This window comes from Leptidea sinapis, chromosome 23 (genome assembly GCF_905404315.1).
Source record: "Leptidea sinapis chromosome 23, ilLepSina1.1, whole genome shotgun sequence".
Lineage (NCBI taxonomy): Eukaryota > Metazoa > Arthropoda > Insecta > Lepidoptera > Pieridae > Leptidea > Leptidea sinapis.
The window spans coordinates 2,077,724-2,098,515 of record NC_066287.1 but is presented as its reverse complement, the minus strand read 5'-3'; the positions used below and the strand labels follow the sequence as shown (position 1 = coordinate 2,098,515).

The window sequence follows — 20,792 nt, the reverse complement described above, 5'->3', positions numbered from 1 at the left end:
CAAAAACGATTATAACAAATTACAAATTAAAACTGAAGAGGTAAAACGTAAATTAATTTTACTTGATAAAAATAAAGGAGCTGGTATTGATGGTATACCCTCTATATTTTACAAAAGTTGTGCAGGTGAACTCTCGTAGCCACTAACAGCCATTTACAATGCATCTCTAGACATATCATTCTTTCCGACGGAATGGAAACGGTCTAGTAGACCCAATTTTTAAACAGGGCAACAAATGTGATATTAAAAATTATAGGCCTATCACTGTCTTGTCCACCCCTGCAAAAATATTTGAATCGCTTATTTATCCACACATTTCGTGGCAAACTTAACATCTAATTACGGAAAACAACATGGTTTCGTAAAAAATCGATCCACTCTTACAAATTTGTTAAATTTTACTGGATCAATTATATATAAAATAAGCGATGGAAATGAGGTTGACGTAATTTATACTGATTTTAGTAAGGCATTTGACAAAGTTGATCACTGCATATTACTAAAAAAGCTTAAAAATATATACACAATTCCGAAACAAATTCTAGCGTGGTTAAAATCTTACTTATCACATCGACCACTGGTTGTCAAACTCAGTGGATATCATTCCAATGAATTTCAGCAACTTTCTGGTGTCCCCCAAGGCTTTCATTTAGGCCCGTTACTTTTCACACTTTTTATTAACGATATCTCCAAAAATATTATTGATTCTAGTTATGAATTATATGCTGATGATCTAAAAATATATCGAACAGTGAATTGCCGTCTTGATCAAACTAAGCTACAAAATGATATCGATCATGTGTCACTTTGGTGCGCTACAAACCTTATGCAGCTTAACAAAAATAAATGCAATCATTTAAAAATATCAAGGAAACATATAAAGTTTAAGACCACGTATAATATAAGAGAGAGACTTTAAATCCACTGAGTCGCTAAAAATACTGTTTAATTCTTTAGTGGGACCTATCCTAGAATATAACTCAGTAATTTGGTGTCCATACTACAAAAAATACATAGCTCGAATAGAAACAGTGCAGAAAAAATTCGTGTCTAGACTCAGTTATATTGATAAAACCTATCATATTTATGATTACCAAAAAAGGCTAATTAATCTTGAAATTGATTCCCTGGAAATGCGTAGAAAGGCGGCCCAGTTGATTTTTCTTTACAAACTTAGAAACAACCTAATAGACTGTCCAGATATTCTTCAAAATATTGGCATTTGTGTACCGTCATTTAATTGTCGAATAGGTACTTATTCCCCAATATTTATTAAATTTTATAGAAATAACTACGGATTAAACTCTCCCATTCAACTCATATGTGTTAGCTATAATACAATATTTAAATTAGATCATAACATCGATATATTTTCAAATATTAACTTTTATAAAAACAGGTGTCCTTGTCATTAAATGGCTTAAATATAGATTAGTAACTATGTAAATAGTATTAGTAGTAAATTCATTATTGTTATTTTTCTAATTTGTATTTAGCATTACTTTTTTAGTTTAGTAACGATGTGCATACCTTTAATTTAGATATGTAAATAGTAACACTTATTAATGTTTATCTTATTCGTATATGTAAAATTATGTATCTAGTTGGTAAGCCTTAGTAAATAAATAAAATAAAATAAATGCTTTAGTCACGGACAAGAGTAACATTAAGGGTTGGCGAGAGATCCACAATGTCTGGTTGACAAGCTTCTCGAACCACCGTCTAACGTAGACTGCGGGGAAACAGTGCGCGCGGGGCCGCGGTCACCATTACATTGAAAAAAAGATGAGGGTAGTCAGAAGGATGAATTTAAATCTACCCACCAAACCTTACAATAACCGAACAGCCTCCTTCTAAGTATAATATAAGGAATGGTTGTGCCAGGAGTAAACAGTAAACACTGTAAACAGTTTCTTAGCCTTAACGTGTATGTGTGTGTGCGTGTGTTTTAACATATATGTCGTAAGAGGGCGTGCGTGCATCGTTTCATTATTTTGTACGCAGTTACTTGACTACTTTCGCTTATGTTTATACCGTGGCAGTAAAGTGTTTCGATTTGATGGGAAGAGAAATTACTAGGCTAACGAAACTTTACATCCTATGTCTCCGTGTCGAACGCAATTACAATGCCCAGATGAACTCAGAATTTATTGTTTTTCAAGAAACTAATGGGCATACCTAAATATGTGCTGATACTTCATCATTTTATAAATCAACCAGAATACATTGTATTGTTATATAAAGTAATATAAAAAATTCAATAAGTACTTAAAATTTTTGGGGTATAAAAAATAGATGACGACCGAGTCTCAGACCTCCCAAACTCGTACCAAATATCGTACATAAAATTTATCGTACTACTATAATCATTCGATTGCCATGTTCCAACTCTATTGCTTATCTATAGAAGGAATAGAATAATATTAAAATCGCGATATAAAAACAGGTGCAAATTTACAGTTGTATGTATTTTTAATGCTGAATCCTAATAAAAAAAATTGTCAAGAAAAATAAAAAGAACATATTTAGGAGTGGGTGACCCTTATCATTCAGGAGTATGAAAAAGCCGTTGGCCGATTCTCAGACGTACCCGATATGCACACAAAATATCATACAAATCGGTTCAGCCGTTTCCGAGGACTTTGGTAACAAACACCGCAATACGAGAATTTTATATATTAGATTTATGTAAAATACTGATAATATAGCTGTCAGGCGCGCTTCACGATCACGTAGTAATATACGTCTGCAGATTTATAATATAATTTATTACATTAACGTTTTCTCACAGTGGAGCCGACGAGAACATCGAGCACTGAACCCCCGACTTCCGCCTCGGAAGCTGACCAGTCGTTCACGTGTCCACCTAACACAGCTGGGAACTTTCCTCATCCGGCATACTGTGATAAACATTACTTTTGTATCGGTGGAATTGAGTTCCTCTTAAACTGCTCAATAGGATTCGAATATGACCATGAAGCACAAGTGAGCCTTAAAAACTATTTTATGTGTTAAGCCTAATGTATTACTCCATGCATGTACTTAAAAATAGAAACACGTCAAATGCTAGACAAAGATATCCCCCAAAGATCTCCACGACGATCGGTCCTGCGCTGCCTTCATCCAACCTTTTCCAGCGAGCTTGACCAGATCATCGCTCTCTCTTGTGGGGGGCCATCTTTCAGTATGTGGTCACCATTTGAGGACTTTACTGCCCAACGGCTATTTGCCCATCGATGTGCTCTGCCCACTGCCACTTCAGTTCCGCAATCATCCGGGTTATATAGGTTTTATAGGTTACTTTAGTTCTCCTACGGATCTTCTTATTTCTAATTCGATCTCGCAACTACTGACAAAGTCCGAGCATAGCCGTCTTCCTTGCTTTTTGAGCGACCACGAGCCTTCTCATAAGGACCATTGTTAGCGACCACACAAGATTGTAGCCCTACCCTTATTACATTTCGCCAGGCTGTAGCTTATGTTATAACAGAAAGTGACTCTCTAACTAGTGCGTAGGAGCTCCCGGCTTCTGTCTCTCTTGTGAGCGTGTTGATTTGTTGCACAGTATTCTTCATTTAATCTCTTCCCAGCTAACCCAAATCAACATTTAAAAGGGCATGTAACATAGTATAACATAAATGACTTTCTGGTGCTGGGGCTGCTGCTTCGACTGCCGAAGACAGCAAGCGTCGCAAATATGTTGGTCTCAGTGAGTCATAAATCTTTGTGCCGTTTGGTGTCGAGACACTTGGCCCGTGGGGCCCGGGGCAGTGGCGGAGAATGTTCAAAATACTATCTTCGCGCCTCAATAAGGCTACTGGAAGCTCAAGCGCTGGCAGCTATTTCGGTCAACGGATCAGCCTTGCTATCCAACGCGGTAATGCTGCCAGTATTCTTGGTACGCTTCCACGTAATGATACTTTTAATCTTATGTAGTCGTAGAATTGTAAATATAGTTATAAGATTTGTTTTGTTTGAATAAAAGTAATCCACAATGAATTTCTAAATGATAACACAGAATGGGAATGGAGCGACCGCAGTCAGGTTAATTAATTATAACATTTATTGTGTCGAAATTTTATTTAAAAAAAAGCCAGCTGAGTTTCTTGTCCGTCCTTCTCAGGTCTGAGGCATTAATATGCAAATGTGTAGTAGTTTTTGACTTCATATCCTATTCTGAATAAAAATATATAAAATTAAATATAGAAACATGCTGTACCATGCCAATATATCATTATTATTATTATGGCAGAATCATGGTCTAATTGCACCCCGCACTTTTGGGATGTAGAATATATATCTCACGTACATTCATACATTTAACTGGCTTAAAATAAATTGCTTCACAGACGTGTGTGCCAATATCTGACGGCGGCTGTTTCTCCCGCCAAGCAACGTCGACTCACGCAACAGACAAGGACATTATATCAACAACCTACAAGAGTGAGCAGGACGTGACATGTCCACCGGACACCTATGTCAACATTCCGAGCGCACGATGCGATGCTTACTACATATGCCTGAACGGCGAACCCATACTCGTGATATGTTCTCTTGGCTACGAATATGATCCACTAGTAAAGGTAATTTATTGCAGACATAGCTTTAAGAGAACCCGCAAACTGCAGACTTTTGATCGGCCGATAGTTTCGTTGGTTTCTTAATCAGTATGAAGATGTACGAGAGTGCGCACATTATAACGATTCCGTATTGGCCGACAAAATAGTTTGATGGGCTACACGATTGCCTGCCGTCAGCATACTATCGGCCGACTGTTAAATCAGTACAGCGCTCTTCTAGGCGCGCACACAACCGATTGTTTAGTCGGCCAGACTCATCAATAGCCGATTTAAAACTAATAGCGAATCGTCCCTAAAACTGTTGGCCGATAGTTGTCTAGTGTGCGCACTTAACAGCCGAACTCAACCAAACTATTGGCCGATCGAAAGTCTGCAGTTTGCGGGGCCTCTAAGATACTGCAGCCTGTAGGAGGTTAAAGTCAATGTCAAATAAACTTTATTGAAATAGGCGCTAAGCGCTTTTGAATCTAGCATTTGCTGTGCTGCATCCAAGTTTTGTGATTCGTAGTTTTATAACCCTCTTGACTCCGAGAGTGCCGGCAGAAGTGGAAACTTGAACAAAGAAATACAAGTATAACTATCGCCTTAGGGAGAGTCTTCGCTAATGGCAAAGCTTAACAACCAAATAATTAAATTGTAATTTTTTTTTCACGGCCAATTCGATCCCACTGGTCCAATGACCGTATGTATGATCTCAAAGTTGAAATAGCCGAACTATAATTAGTTAGAAATATAAATCTTTCATCGATAAATTCAACGACTTTTTTACGAATTCTCGATCAGGCCACGTGTCCTGACGCGAGTTTAACATTGTATACCCATCCCAAGAAAAGTACTCAACGCAGCTAAAGAAGTTTAACTTCATAATTCAGTTGGTGGAAAGAACGGGGTTGGATTTCGGCTGCTGGTATTGGTTTTGGATTCAAAATATTGTACGAAAACTATAGCTTTCTTCTCTCTCCCTTCTGCGGATATTTCGAGTATGTTGGCAGACTAAGACTAAACGATGGTAGAATAGTGGGGACGCTACGAACCATGGCATAAAGACGACACGAGGGAACTATATAGAAACTCGTTTTATGGCATTCTCTGGCAGTCTAATTAAACCCATTTTAGTTCTCATTTTCGTTACATGTATTCGTCTCATAAAATCCAATTTGCCCAGTCTCAAAGAAGTTTTACTTAAAAAAACGAATCACTAAATAATCAATGTTAAAATTTAGATTAACACGACTTTTAATTATTTCAAAACAATTTAATTTAATTACTCTTGTAATTTTCTAATGCCATAATAGCTTTAGCAGTGGGAGGCTCCTTTTTATAGGATGCTGGCTAGATTATGGGTCTCACAACGGCGCCTATTTCTGCCGTGAAGCAGTAATATGTAAGCATTATTGTGTTTTGGTCTGAAGGGCACCGTAGCTAGTGAAACTACTGGGCAAATGAGACTTAACATGTAATGTCTCAAAGTGACGAGCGCAATTATTGTAGTGCCGCTCAAAAGTTTTGGGTTTTTCAAGAGCGGCAAACGGCACTGCATTGTTATGGCCAGGGCGTATCAATTAACTGAACGTCCTGCTCGAATCGGTCCTTATTTTCATAAAAACATTATGATTTCAGACCTGTGTCCCGATATCAGAGGATGGGTGTTTTGCGAACCTGGTGAATTCCACAACGTCACCCCAACCCATTCCGATAACAACTGCGGACCCAACAGTACCAGACACTACAGGTAACAATGATTTCTTTAACGAGCTTGAACTGTTACACCCGTACCATTGTCGTACTATTAACAACTAGACCTCTGACTTCTTCAATAAATGTCCGAGCGAAATGACATTAACTCATACAGGTACATTAATTCATATTAACACTTTATTTCGTGGCAGTAATGTTCAAAGTCTATGAACAAAAACTCAGATTAACTTCTACCTACAGATAACATTAAAACATTCATTCAAATTAATATCTTATTTCATGGCAGTAATGTTCAAAGTCTATGGACGTAAACTCTGGATCTGATCTGAATGGAAGTGAGGCAGAGTTTTTCTCTATTTGTTTATTGAACGAAAATGGCCCCCACAGATTTATAATAATTAAGTTACATATAAACAATTATTGTTAGCATCACTGAATATTTTTTCAAATTAAGGCGAAGGGTAAGCAAAAAACACGCAAACAAGGTCTTTTAGACAACTTTAGTGGTGAAAATATAGCATTTGGAGCTATGAACACTACTTTATCATGTTTTTTCATTTATCATTAAGTCTTATTTGTAGGCTGCTAATGTTTGCTGTTGGTTATAGTTAATACTCCAGAGCTATTTTGAACTACCACTTTTCATTGGAGTTAAACAAGTTTTTTCTCGGCATGACGCATTTGTTTAGTACTACTACTCTCGGAATACTTATTCTTATAAATTGTACTTTTTGTGTGTAGGTACATTTATTCAGTTTAGTAATCAGTAATGTTTTTGTAAGCATATAATTGCTTGCGTCTGTTTATATTTTACGTTTTCCCCGCAAGAATTTTGAAACTATAAGCTTATTGGCGTCAACTCATATCACTCAAGGTCGCTGGCATTTAGTGTCGCCTTAAATACAGCTTAAGTCAACCCAATTTTTAGCAGTGCAAAAATAATACAATGGCTGTACACAACAGTCATCAGGATATTAATAACTTACGGATTAGTTGTATGGTACCCAGAAAACAACTGACGATAGTAAAACCTCCAGAGTCTACAACGCTTATCGACTGCAATAGCTACTGGATGCATGAGAACCACTCGATGACCACGTTTGAGCACTTCTTGAACCTAAGACCTTCAGTTGGTTACAGGAAGATGCAAAGGTGACCTTAAGACTAAGGGCAAACGTCCCGTGGAAATAAAACACACAAGCTATACTTACATCCCAAAGTTCTGCAGGAATTATTATTTTTATTTATTATGAAATGCTGTGACCGCCTTAAATATACTACGAGTAGATGCATATATATGTCAAAAATATATTTTTTAATTAAATTAAAGAAATTTAAAACCCTTTTTTTAATTTCGAAATTCGTAGAAATCATTTCAATAATAGATTCATTGTTCTTTTAATGAAATAATGTCACAGTAGAACTGTCAAATTGTGCGTGAAAAAATTATCTCATAGAATTAATTATTCATACAAAAATAATACTACACAATACTTTTAAAGTTAAAATTTTTCCAAACTTGTAATGTGAAGCCATATTCAGTTATCTTATTCTGTGACGCGCGATCCGGTTCTGTTCACTTTGTTCGTGCTGCCATATTTCATTTATTGTTCTAGTGGTGTGTGACTAATTGTAATTGTGACTACTCACCGATTCTCATATTATTAGTGTGTTATTATATTTTGTTGTACTATTAGATATTAGTAAATCTTTCTTTTGTTACTTTTCATACTCGTTTGCTTTGTACGTTAATTACTTACCTTTTACTTTTAAGATAATTTAAGTTTTCTCAGTAAGTGAATTGTTAATTCTTTTGAGAAATAAAGATTCTTAAACCATATACAAAAATAAAAAAAAATATTAAAAAATATTAGGGGTCGCGAATCGAAATAAAAATTATCCTATCTCCAAAGTTGGAACTCACTGCAAATTTATTCAAATCGGTTAAGTAGCTTAGGAGTTCATCGCGCACAAACAAGTGATACGAAATTTTATATGTATACTAACTAGCTCACCTGACAGACGTTGTTCTGAACATAATACACAAAAAATACTGTTTTACAGGAATTCGCCAATATTATTTCAAAATGTCAAGAATTCTTTCGTAAAAAATGCTCTCTGTTTTTATAATGAACTTGTTTCACAGTGAAAATATATGCATCCAAAACAAATATTGAAAATAAAAATAATTATGGGTCCAAATCGAAATAAAAACTATCCTTTCTCTCAAGTTGGACTAAACTGCACTCCATGAAGTTATTTCTATTAGAATCCGTTCATTAGTTTAGGAGTCCATCGCAGACAAACAACGTGACACGTAATTTATATATATTAAGATTACTGGCTGACCTGACAGACATTGTTCTGCCAAGAGAAAAAAAAAATTGTAAGTATTCGGGAATAACGGGAATAATGTAGAATGGAAATGTGGAATCAAAGTTAATGAGTTAAAGTGAAACAAAATCGATTTTCTGAATGATTTTATATTAGTAAAATGATAAGGATTAACATCGTATTAGTGTGTACAGCTTTTACATTACCGCTTTATAATTTACAATATTTTAAAGTATTAAAATGGATATAGTATATTATTAAATAAGATAATTCTACCTTACATTATTTTGTTATATCTCAAAGAGCTTGGACAACGTTTTCGTTAAAAGCTCCCAGACGGCTTATTGTTTCCGACACCAGCGAATATCGTCAATGTATACAAAAACTTAACAAATTATAAAGCCTTACTGGAGAACTACGCCATCCATTGGTGAAAATAGCATGAAAATCGGTAAAGTAATTTTTGAGTTTGTCGCGAATAGACAGACGCGTCGGAGGACTTTATTTTATAATACATTGATCGATTTCGAGGACACAGCTACACATTATGAGTTTTTAGGAAGCTAACAAGTATAATTTAATTTAAATAATATTCGCAGACAAAATTAAAATTAAATAATGTTTGCAATAGAAATAAAAATATAGGGGTGTACGATTCCTATGCTCTCGAGTGTATGTAGTTAAATTTTTTTATATAAAAATAAGGGACGAGACGAGCTGGACGTTCACCTGATGGTAATTGATACGCCCTGCCCATTAAAATGCAGTGCCGCTCAAGATTATTGAAAAACCCAAAAATTCTGAGCGGCTCTACAACTGCGCTCGTCACATAAGATGTTTAGTCTATTTGCCCAGTCATATTACTAGCTACGCGCCCTTTAAACCGAAACACAGTAATGCTTACACATTACTGCTTCACGGCAGAAATAGGCGCCGTTATGGCATCCGGTGCAAAGGAGCCTCCCACTGAGACTATGAAATATAGATAATAGAATGCTCATAATGATTAAGCTACAGAAACAAATGAATAATTATTTGATCGAATGCTAAAACCGTAACATTTTACATCAGCAGTATCTAGCTCCACCACATCCGAAGCATCACCGACGTTCACATGTCCTGCTGGTGCGATAGGGAACTTCCCCCATCCAGTTTACTGCGACAAGTATTACTCTTGTATTGGCGGCATTGCTTTCCTTCTGAATTGCTCCAACGGATTCGAATATGACCACAACGCTCAAGTAAGTATTAGCCAAGTCAGTAGCGAAAATAGTCAAAATGGTTTCATTTATTCTTTATTTTGCACTTACACCCTATTTTTAAGCACACGTGGCTATATATCTCTTTTAATTTTTAAGCCCGTGTGTATCTTAATACCGGAGTGTTACGGCCGCCGAATTCAATCTCAAAACGCGCGCCACAAAATAGGATATCCTCTCTACCATCTTTTTTTACGCCATGACGAGACAAGCAAGGCGTTCAACTGATGGTAATTTATACGCCCTGCCCATAACAATGCAGTGCCGCTCAGAATTATTGAAAAATCCAAAAATTCTGAGCGGCACCACAACTGCGCTCGCAACTATCTACGTCGCCCTTCAGGCCGAAACACAGTAATGCTTACACATTACTGCTTCACGGCAGAAATAGGCACCGTCTGGATGTTTGGCGTTCCTGTGCAGTGCGGCTTTAAAGCATCCTGGATGGAAGACCACGTTAACCCAAATGGAATGAGCTTCCTTGTAAGGTGTTTCAAGGACGATACGTCATTAGTACCGTCAAAAAAAATGTGTTCATCGTTCTATAAGGCCGGCTACGCTCCTGTGATTCTTCTGGAGTTGCGGGAGAATGTGGGTGGCGGTGATCACTTAACATCAGGTCTCCCTACGTTTGACTAACTCTTCTATAAAAAAGCTCGTCTATTATTTTGTTATCTGTACTCGAACTTGCAAGTATTAACTGCTATTTAGGATTATTATTGTTATTGATAAGAGTTATATGCTTCGTATAATTATGGAGTTTGCTCTTTGTAAAAAAATCTATGGGGTGAGTATTATATTTAAACACCCGCGATAAGACATTACTATTTCTCCCACGTGTCAGGCAACGCCTAGTGTGGGGTCAGCATAAAGTGTTACTGTGTACATCACTGACCTCTACTGGACTGCCGTCTGTCAAAGTGCTTTTGTGCCTGTTTGAAATTCGCCATTTTGGCGCTGTACTAATGTACTAAAACTATTGAAGACAACCTCAGCAAACATCGATAGATGGTGGGAAATTATTTACAAAAAAAAAAGTGTCCTTTATTACGTTGATTCTTGAAGTATAAATAACACGGAAAACGAACGAAATTATTTCAAAATACAAAAACGCTTCAGAGTATTCGTACGTTCCTTCGCAGCCATTTGTATTATACGTCAAAATTTTCCGTTATCTGGACGCTCGCTAGTGGCGTTTCAAATATGCACAAAAATTTGCAGTCAAACATATGGAACAGCCTGTCCAGTGGTAGTGATACAGGTGTGCATGTAAAGTGTGAAATAAAAGATTTGAATATTTGAATATTTGTATATTTAACATTTTTCAGAATTGTGTATTGATTGCTGCCGGAGGATGTTTTTCGACGAAAGAGACGACCTCTGTGAAGACTGGTGAAGATGAAATCTCCACGACACAGAACAAGTATAATACAACCGATGAAGGTACTTAGCTTACATCTATAAAGTATATACAAGTTACTAATCTCATCAATATGTTATGTTTTTAAAGTGATAACCCACTTATAGAATAAATACATAAATAAAATTTGAAAACAAAATTTTATGAACGATGCGGGACTCGAACCTACGACCCCTCGCGTTCCGTGCAAGTGCTCTTCCAACCAAGCTAACCGTTCGAGTGACGTACCGTCATAAAATCTTATATCCTTTGTTCAACTCTCAGGTTGTGGCTTCATCTACAGGATCTACTTTACAGTTGATAACCTGCTCAACCCTAGTAATTGCATATTATGAAATTGACTTGAGATGTCGTTCTTGCAAATCTAAACAATTTGTTATGTTTTTAAAGTGATAACCCTCACTTCTAGGATTAATACACAAATAAGAGTTGAACAAAGCATACAATATTTTATGTCGTGGGTTCGAGTCCCGCAGCGTTCATAAAATTTTGTTTTCAATTTTTATTTGTGTACTATTCTCATATTAAGTGTATGAGAGTGTTTTAAATCAAAATTTTTGATACTTATCGTTTGATTTTTAAAAAAATTATTGATTGATATCGCTTACTTTACATCGCCTGGTCATACTTCATCCTGTATAATAATGATTTTACAGTAACAACCCAAGCTCCAGTGTGTCCCCCGGGTGTCTTCGGTAACATACCTCACCCAGAGCACTGCGATCAATACTACAACTGCTTCGGAGGAACCTACTTTTTGCACAGATGTGCGAACAACTTCGAGTATGACCACACAGTCAGGGTAAGTTTACTTCAATGTCAAATAAGGTCCAAAATTTTAGCCGTCTAATCCTTGTTATGACATCAGTCAGTTTAGTTTTTTCTCGAATATTGTCTATTTTGTCTGTGATTCGGATGCCTAGCATTCCAACCATTTTTCTTTGGCTGACGGCAATCTTCCTCTCGTCCTCCTTCCTAAGCGTCCAAGACTGGCATCCATATGTAAAAGTTGGTAGTATGGAGACTTCATAAACTTTTTTCTTTATGTGCATACTTATTTCTCTATTTTTCATGATTTCTCTGTGTAATAAGATTGCAAAACACATAATAAGATTCATGAAAAGAATCAATCTTAGCAGTGAGTTATAGTTAACAGTAGCTATTACAATAGACCACATTGGTCGCAGTAAAAAAAGGCTGCACTGAACTGCACTAAAGCCACTTTAAAAACCATAACCATAAAGGGGAGGGAAGGAGACGAGTCCTAAATTTTGTGACATCACTTTTTATTAAGCGATAAAGCGACATTTTTGATCCACATATCAAAATTTTCACGTCAAAATATCAGCTTTTTCAAAAAAGCCGGTGGGTTTTTTGTTCGTTGAAATCTCAAAATTTTGATGTTGTGAAAAAAATATACATTACTATGGTAAATGTTCGGAAAATTTAAGCCCATCAAAAGGCATTTCATAGAAAATTCATACCTGTTATTTCGTAGCAGAAAAATATGGAGGGTGAAAGATATATAAGGATTTGATATTGTAAAGTAAAGCGATCGCCTCTAAGTGATTTCTAGCTAACTTTATTGATTTTTTTATAAAAAAAACAGGCCCTTCATCTCAAGTCTGCGCCATACCTTTTCAAACGGGTGGTGAACTTCAATTGAGATTTTTGAGTTCTATCAGTTAGTCAGAAATATTTCAAATATATATTTCATTGACTGACCCCTATGTCAGGCTATCCTACTTTGGGGGTCAAGGGTAATTTGGAGCAAAATTGTATCTTTTTGCAACAAATAAAGATTTATTATTATTATTTGTAAATTAACAAAATTTTCAGGGCTGTGTCGCAATATCAGACAGCGGTTGTTTCGCTAGCAGAAACGTGAGCTCGACAACCCTAGTCAACCAACAGGCTGAGTCTACCACGAATGACGTTTGCGATGAAGTTGTCACCGGACATGTGCCCCATCCAGAACGCTGTGATGCGTTCTATCTGTGTATGGCCGGCGAGGCTTTCTTGGTGACATGTTCAAGTGGCTTTGAGTATGATCATACTGAAATGGTGAGATCACTTTGACAGTTTTTTTTGTTATAAATGGAAAACTTACAGTTATTTTTATTTATGACAATAGGGGACGAGACGAGCAGGACGTTTAGCTGAAGATAATTGATATGCCCTGCTGAAGAATCGAACAATTCTGAGCGGCACTATAATTGCGCTCGTCACCTTGAGACATAAGATGTTAAGTCTCATTTGCCCAGTAATTTCACTAGTTACGGTGCCCTTCAGACTGAAACACAATAATGCTTACACATTACTGTTTCACTGCAGAAAAAGACGCCGTTGTGGTACCCATTATCTAGTTAGCATCCTGTGCAAAATCTCCCACTGTTAAATGCGTTTATTCGCCTCTTACGACACCCCTGGGCCTTTGGGTGGGACAGTTAAGTGCGACGGGAACGATGGTTGGTCCATGCATCAACTTGTGAATGTGTGCTGCTGGAGCCTGGTCGAACTGTTAATATAGTTAATGAATCATTGTGATACACAAATAAAATTTTAAAAACACAATTTTATGAACGATGCGGGATTCGAACCCACGACCTCCGGCGTTCCGTGCCGGTGCTTTATTTGTGTATTAATCCTAGAAGTGAGGGTTATCACTTTAAAAACATAACAAATTAATAATTGTAATTGTTGCGATACTTGATATACTTCCCGCGGAGTTTGAAGAACCGTACATCCAAATGCTATGCCATGATTTTCGGGCGAAAGTAGTGCCTAATAGAGTTCGATTATAAAATAGGTGGTGATTCGATATCTTGCTCAGAAACTATGAAAGACCTGTCACCTTGACCTTGATGTTGTTATATTGAGCATTTTTTATGTACCTTCATTTTCTGTAATTTTTCATTTTGTTTGTATTGCATGCTTTGTCATAGTAACCTATAGTAATATTATATTCTATATTTGTGTAAAATTCTCATGTGAGGGATTTTATGATAAATCTTATGAGAATAAATGTCTTTAAACTGAAGGACCTGTGCTGTGACATTCGATCGAAAGTTAACCTTCCAATGACCATATTACTGCAAAGCAATCCCATAGAACTTCAGGTTTTGAGGAATTCTGCGGATTTCACATCAGACCAAATCATACAGCTTTTATTTGGTGCTTTATTTTGCAGCAAGTTCGAAACCGCAAAAATAGAAGGCATGAAAATTTATGTTATAAATTGAAAATTTCATCCAGTAATCTCTTCTTTTTTCTTATTGTGTATTGTTTTAGTTCTTGAACGCATTTTTACTTATTAATTAAGGCATAGTTTTTTTAGGCGTAGCCCTAACTGAGATTAAATATAAAAATAAGTCGTCAGATAAATAAATGATTAAATCTTTCAGCGCTGCATCGAGATCTCGGAAAATGGATGTACAGCATCGCTAGCTAATGAAAATTCGAGTACTATCAGCACAGCCAAACCGACTGAAGGTAGATTTAACTTATGTAGCGATTTGTTGATAGTCTTTGTTTATATTAATTACACTTAAATTGTCTAGATAGACTATGACAGCTGTGAAAACTTGGAAAAAATGACTTTAGAACTAACCTCTATTTTAACGCAATTCGCGCACACTAACACAAAGTGTCATACAAATCGCGAGTGTAAGTCACGCATGACGCACACTAAACTAATAATTTCTGGCCTTTTTTTATCGGTTGTCTAACAGCAAGAGGCTCTAGACATATAAATTATCTAAATATTACTTTGTGTATTAAATGATATTTGAAGGGCCATCCATAAATTATGATACACGTTAAGGGGAGGGAAGGGTCGACGAAGTGTGACATTGTGTGACAAGGGACGGGGAGGGTCGCAAACTTTGTGACATCACAAATTTTCAAAATATAATATTTTATATCTAAGTATTACAACACTAAATTGAAACTACATAATTACTAAAAAATAACATAAAATAGCTGTTACTCTGTCTGCTAGATATTTTGTTTTGTTAGTAAATTTTTAAACGTCATAGTTGGTTTAGTTTTGATATTTTATGATTTTTAACATAAGAAACACTTTTAATTATATTTACCGTAAATTATTTGAAGTATGCAGCTTATACTGATAAAAAAAAATAACACGAACATGCTACCATATTATGGAAATGCGGGGGGAACATCACAGATGTGACCAGCTATCACAAAGTCGGGGGAGGGGTCACAAAATCATGAAATTCGTGTGACGTAATTTATAGATGGCCTCCTCACATATTCGATAGCCCTTCACCTGAAATTTACCTCAATTCCAGGTACTACAAAGCCAGCACCCATATGCCCGGAGTTGGGCGGTGGAAACTTCCCTCATCCAGACTACTGCGATCGATTCTACAACTGCATAGCTGGGATAGCATTTGAGTTATCCTGTCCGAATGGCCACGAATACGATCCAGAATTACAGGTACACTCCAAATGCTGTTAATCTTTTTCTTTTTCATAATAAGTACCTACCTAGTCTGGTGATGCCCTAAATCGTCTCTTACACCCAAGGGAACGTAGCGGAGACCAATCCTAAATTTAAACTTATTACTACATAAAGAGGCATAGATCAAGGATTGGATATTGTTCTTTTTACAAACATAAAATTGCACGAGGAATAAAAATTTTTAAGGATTTTTATTTTGTAACGCCAAAGAAGTGTTTCTTTTTGCGTACGTACATAAGTACACACTTTTTATGTGTGATTACAGTTTTGCGCGCCAATATCGGACTACGGCTGTTTCGCGAAACAAGAGCAGTCTGTAAACAAAACTGATGGAGTTGAATTGGAGGCAGCCAAACCTGATGTCAAGCCTACAACTGAGAGGTAATTAATTTATACTATAGTCTACAATAATAATATTTATATCAAAAAGGCTGAACGAAAATTACATTATTAGCGCTCTCATCACGTGAATCGAAAGCATCCTAACCGGGACGCATTTTGACATCTCCTTGTATTATTGTTTTTCCATTTTTTCTGATTAAGCCATCCTTTTTAAATACTTTAAATGAGTGCTGTATTAAATATTGCAGAAATAGAAATTAACTCATCTCGATTTTCTTACGTTACTGCCTTACACCTAACAAAATGTAGAGAGTAATATAATAAAAAACAGAATAGATACGCCAATTAAAATGAATGCTAATAATAGTTCAATAGTTTGTGACAAGTTTTGTAGTTTAAGACAAAAATGAGTAATACTACATAAATGTTATAAAGCCACTTTACCAACCATTGCAGGAATGAAGAAGAACAAGTAACCTGTAGTGACAGTCAAATTGGCAGCTACCCTCATCCAACTAAATGCGACGCGTTCTTCATTTGCATCGGTGGTACTGCTAAGGAATTGAACTGCAGCTCTGGATTTGAATACGATTCTGACGCTAGGGTAAGCTTGAATTAATTTTGTTCATAGGGTTGCTCTAAGGGCCGGACTGCATTATAGCGGAGCTATGCGGCGCGTCGCTTCACGTCACACGCTTCAAAAAGCGCGTAGGTACATGTCTAAAGTGCTGGCGACGCTTCTGTGATACTTTGAAAGAGTTGATAGCTTTTTTTTATGAAAATAAGAGATGAGACGAGCAGGACGTTGAGTTGATGGTAATTGATACACCCTGCCTATTTAAATACGCCCAATGCAGTTGCCCAATCCGCTCAGGATTATTGTAAAACCCAAAAATTCTGAGAGGCACTACAATTGCGCTCGTCACCTTGAGACATAAGATGTTAAATCTCATTTGCAGAGTAATTTCACTAGGTACAGCATCCTTCAGACCAAAAAACAATAATGCTTACACATTACTGCTTCACGGCAGAATTAGGCGCCGTGTTGGTACCCATAATCTAGACGGCAACCTGTGCAAACGAGCCTGCAACTGGCAGATTACTATCAGATGACCCATACACTCGATTGTCCTGATATATCATAGAAATACGAGCATAGGGAAGTGTTTACAGCTCTCTGGTAGGTTTTCGTGGAGCTTAAAGATTGAATAACGTTATTAATAAAATTTAAACTTTATTATTTCAGCAATGCGTCATAATTTCGGACAAAGGATGCACAGCAACGAAAGGATGATATGCCTCGTCGATAGATGATCCACAATAATCATATGAACCGGCTCTCAACTAATTGTTACGAGTATATGAATTATGAACGACAGACAGTACATTCCAGTGGCCACAACCGAGCACATATAAAAGCGCAGAGTGCTTTCCTGTGCTGTGACCAGCTGTTTTAGTTATGAACACAAATGAATAACGATTGAAACGAAATTATTATTTTAATGTATCGGCCTGTACTATTGTTCAAACATATTTCTTTTAAGCCTATGTATTTAGGATGAATGGCGTTGCACCTTTGCCTTGATAAAGAAATAGCTCGACTAACCAAAGAGTATTGTGACCTCATTTTACTATAGCTTTATGACAGAGTACAAAATAATAGAGTATTACACAGGCTGTGCATTTATTTTTTGTAAAATATTATGTTTTAAAGAATTATTCTACTGTTGTTATTTATTATCGATATAAAGATATTGCTTTTATTTTGTTGTTTGATTAATTTACTTTGGTGTAGGTAAAGAAGCATTTATAAAAAGTAATTCACTATATCAAAATTTATATTTTAAGAATTCTTACTGCTTTGAGAATGTAAGGTTTCTTTCGGCACGACGTGAGTTTAACTCAGTTTTTTTTCCTAGTAATGTTCCTGACAGAAGTAACTGAACGGTACTTCTGTCCAGTCTTTTTAATGCTTAGAAATTCTATAAAATATGTATAAAAAATTTTAATTATTGCTAGACTTAATTATTACCCAGTTTTACTTCAATCGCGCGTAAAGATTAAACGCAAACACTTTATTACTGCATTTTTAAGCTCTTTTCTAGAAAAGAACATTTTATACAAAAACAAAAATGTGTATATCAGCTCCGACGCACGACTGGAGTTTACTCCTCAAGAACGATTGTCTTTGAACAGGTACTAAACAAAATCAAGTCCAATGGAGTCGGCTACAAACAGACATTATTAATTTAAAGTTATAGTATTAATTAAAAAAAATATACTTAGATATTAAAAAAAAAAGGTTAGGTTAAAAATTGTCTATTTGGCGTGAAATGCGCTATATATATATACACTCCATATTAAATTAAACATTTAATGTAATAATATAATAAACTATATTGATAATTCAATATTTAATAAATACAAAGCACACATGTTTATATATACAATACATGTCATATTAATGTGTGAATAATTGTAACTTACTTAGTACCCACGTGCTACTCGTATCAGATTTTCCGCCACTACTATTTACACCACTTTCTTCCATAATTTATTTATTTAACCAATAAAGCCCCCCTATCCTTACAAAGTGACCTATTTTGACTTGACTTAAATTTAAGTATTTAAATTAATATAAACATAAATCTTAGAGCTACTACTAACAGACTATACCTACTATACTAGATTATTACTATACTAATTACTATTACTAGAACATTCAACAACTACTCTAATTTTAAACTCGTTCAGTGAGCAAGCAAACAAGTCAATCCTATGCGAAAGTTCAATTAAATTTCGTAAAGCGACTGTAAAAGGCGTGTCTCGCATAAGATTGGTTCTCGCTCGCGGAATTACGAGCAGCTGCTGTCGCCTTCGCCTTGTAGTGCGTCCATCCGGTACCCACAGACCTATTCGCTCCAGTAAGAATTATAAGATTATTAGAATTTATAGAATTTTCACTTAACTTTATGAAAGTATAATAATAAATGAATTTCAATAATGTAATAAACCTTTAAAATACAAGAAAAGGAAAATGATGTATGCTATCCGTATACTGCAATACAACTAATATAGGGACCGAGCGTCGAGACTGTCACGATGATCATTTGATGAGTAGGTTTTACCACAGTAGACATATGTATCAGTATGGAAACTAAGCCTTGTTGACAAAATACTTACCTACATGTGCGTACACTCCATTGAAGCAATAGGGTTGTCAGGTTACTTTTCTAACCGACTTTAAAAAAAGAGTTTTCGATTATTGGGTGTTGCGGAGAGTAAAAAAGTAAAAAGCGTAAGATTTTTATCTATAGTGTATGTATAATAGCTATACAGCGTATAATGCAATATAATACTCTAATTTGTAAACAACATTTAATAGAATGTTTTTCTTGGAAATATATTTTTTGAATTTTTTTTTAAATTTTCGTTGATATATTTTATTTGAAATATTAACGGGAAACGTCAATTACAAATATGACACCCATTTCAAGATCCAAGATGGCGGATGTGACATTTTCAATAAAATCAATATGGGTATCATTTTTGAGATTTTCGGGATTGTCGGTGAATACACAATTTTATTACAAAAGTCCAGCATTATCGGCTTCAACACCATCGAGAATCATAAAAACAACACCCATGATAAAAAGTTGATAATTTCATATAGCTCCAACTTGGATTTACATTTTGACAGCACTATCAGTTTCAACATCCTCAAAAACTATAAATACGACAATTTTTTCGTCATGGGACGAAAAAATTCTCATTTTCATGTGGCCGCAAACGACAACCATGATGCAAAAATTGTCAATTTCATGCAGCCACCATTTACATTCTGTCACCACTATCTATTTCAGCACACTCGAAAACCATGAAAACGACACGAGTTTCGAAAACTTGATAATTTTTTGCTGCTGTCATCTCGAATTTTTATTTGGACAGCACTAGCTGGTACTGGTTTCAATACTCACGGAAAACAATGACGAAACACATGCAGGTAAATATTTTTATCCAAAATAAATAAATATAAAAAAAAATCATAGTAAACCATAAAACTCATAAAAAATGATGATAAATATTGCAGCCGCCATCTTAGTGTAAATTGTGAATTATGTTCACGAATTTATTGTAATTGATCTCACGGACTTCTAATTCGAATACCTGCTAATAATAATAATAATATAACAATAAAATCATTCTTATATACTATGATGGATCCAAGTTCAAATAGCCGTATACCACGAAATACGCTGGCACTTTTAAAAAGACCCGTTTTGACCGCGAACACCGCTTAGGGGCCTCGTCGACGCGCATCTTTGTGTGAGCGTGTCATTTCGAACGTCTGTAGGTAGTTTCCGTACTGATACATATGTCTACTGTGGTTTTACTCCCCATATTTCTCATACTGGGCGCCTTATATGAAAATCGATTCATAAGGAGTAAACTCCAAAAAGTTCCGTCAAAAATATTCTACAAGCTGATCATGCCAAAGAGGATGTAAATACTACATAATAAAGAGCGGGACTGCCCGAGAAAAATTAAAATTTAGTTTAGTATGAAACGTGCAGTGATTTGACATTGGTTTGAAGTAGTAGTAATTACAGTATGGCGATTGGCGACTAAGTATAATCCGGCTAAGTTTAAAAGCGAACAGTTACATAAAACGT

General features: G+C 35.8%; 1 protein-coding gene across 1 annotated transcript in view; it reads left to right on the top strand.

Moving 5' to 3' along the window:
• Positions 1 to 17,882, top strand: part of LOC126971328 (serine-rich adhesin for platelets-like) — a 30,951-nt gene extending 13,069 nt beyond the window's left edge. Inside the window, exons 6-17 of the mRNA XM_050817566.1 lie at positions 2,792 to 2,985; positions 4,350 to 4,583; positions 6,201 to 6,312; positions 9,684 to 9,853; positions 11,200 to 11,314; positions 11,948 to 12,093; positions 13,131 to 13,355; positions 14,696 to 14,783; positions 15,605 to 15,753; positions 16,043 to 16,158; positions 16,576 to 16,723; positions 17,366 to 17,882. Coding sequence (XP_050673523.1) covers positions 2,792 to 2,985; positions 4,350 to 4,583; positions 6,201 to 6,312; positions 9,684 to 9,853; positions 11,200 to 11,314; positions 11,948 to 12,093; positions 13,131 to 13,355; positions 14,696 to 14,783; positions 15,605 to 15,753; positions 16,043 to 16,158; positions 16,576 to 16,723; positions 17,366 to 17,413 — 1,745 coding nt within the window. The 3' untranslated portion in view covers positions 17,414 to 17,882. The remainder of the gene's footprint in view (positions 1 to 2,791; positions 2,986 to 4,349; positions 4,584 to 6,200; positions 6,313 to 9,683; positions 9,854 to 11,199; positions 11,315 to 11,947; positions 12,094 to 13,130; positions 13,356 to 14,695; positions 14,784 to 15,604; positions 15,754 to 16,042; positions 16,159 to 16,575; positions 16,724 to 17,365) is intronic.
• Positions 17,883 to 20,792: the final 2,910 nt, after the last annotated feature.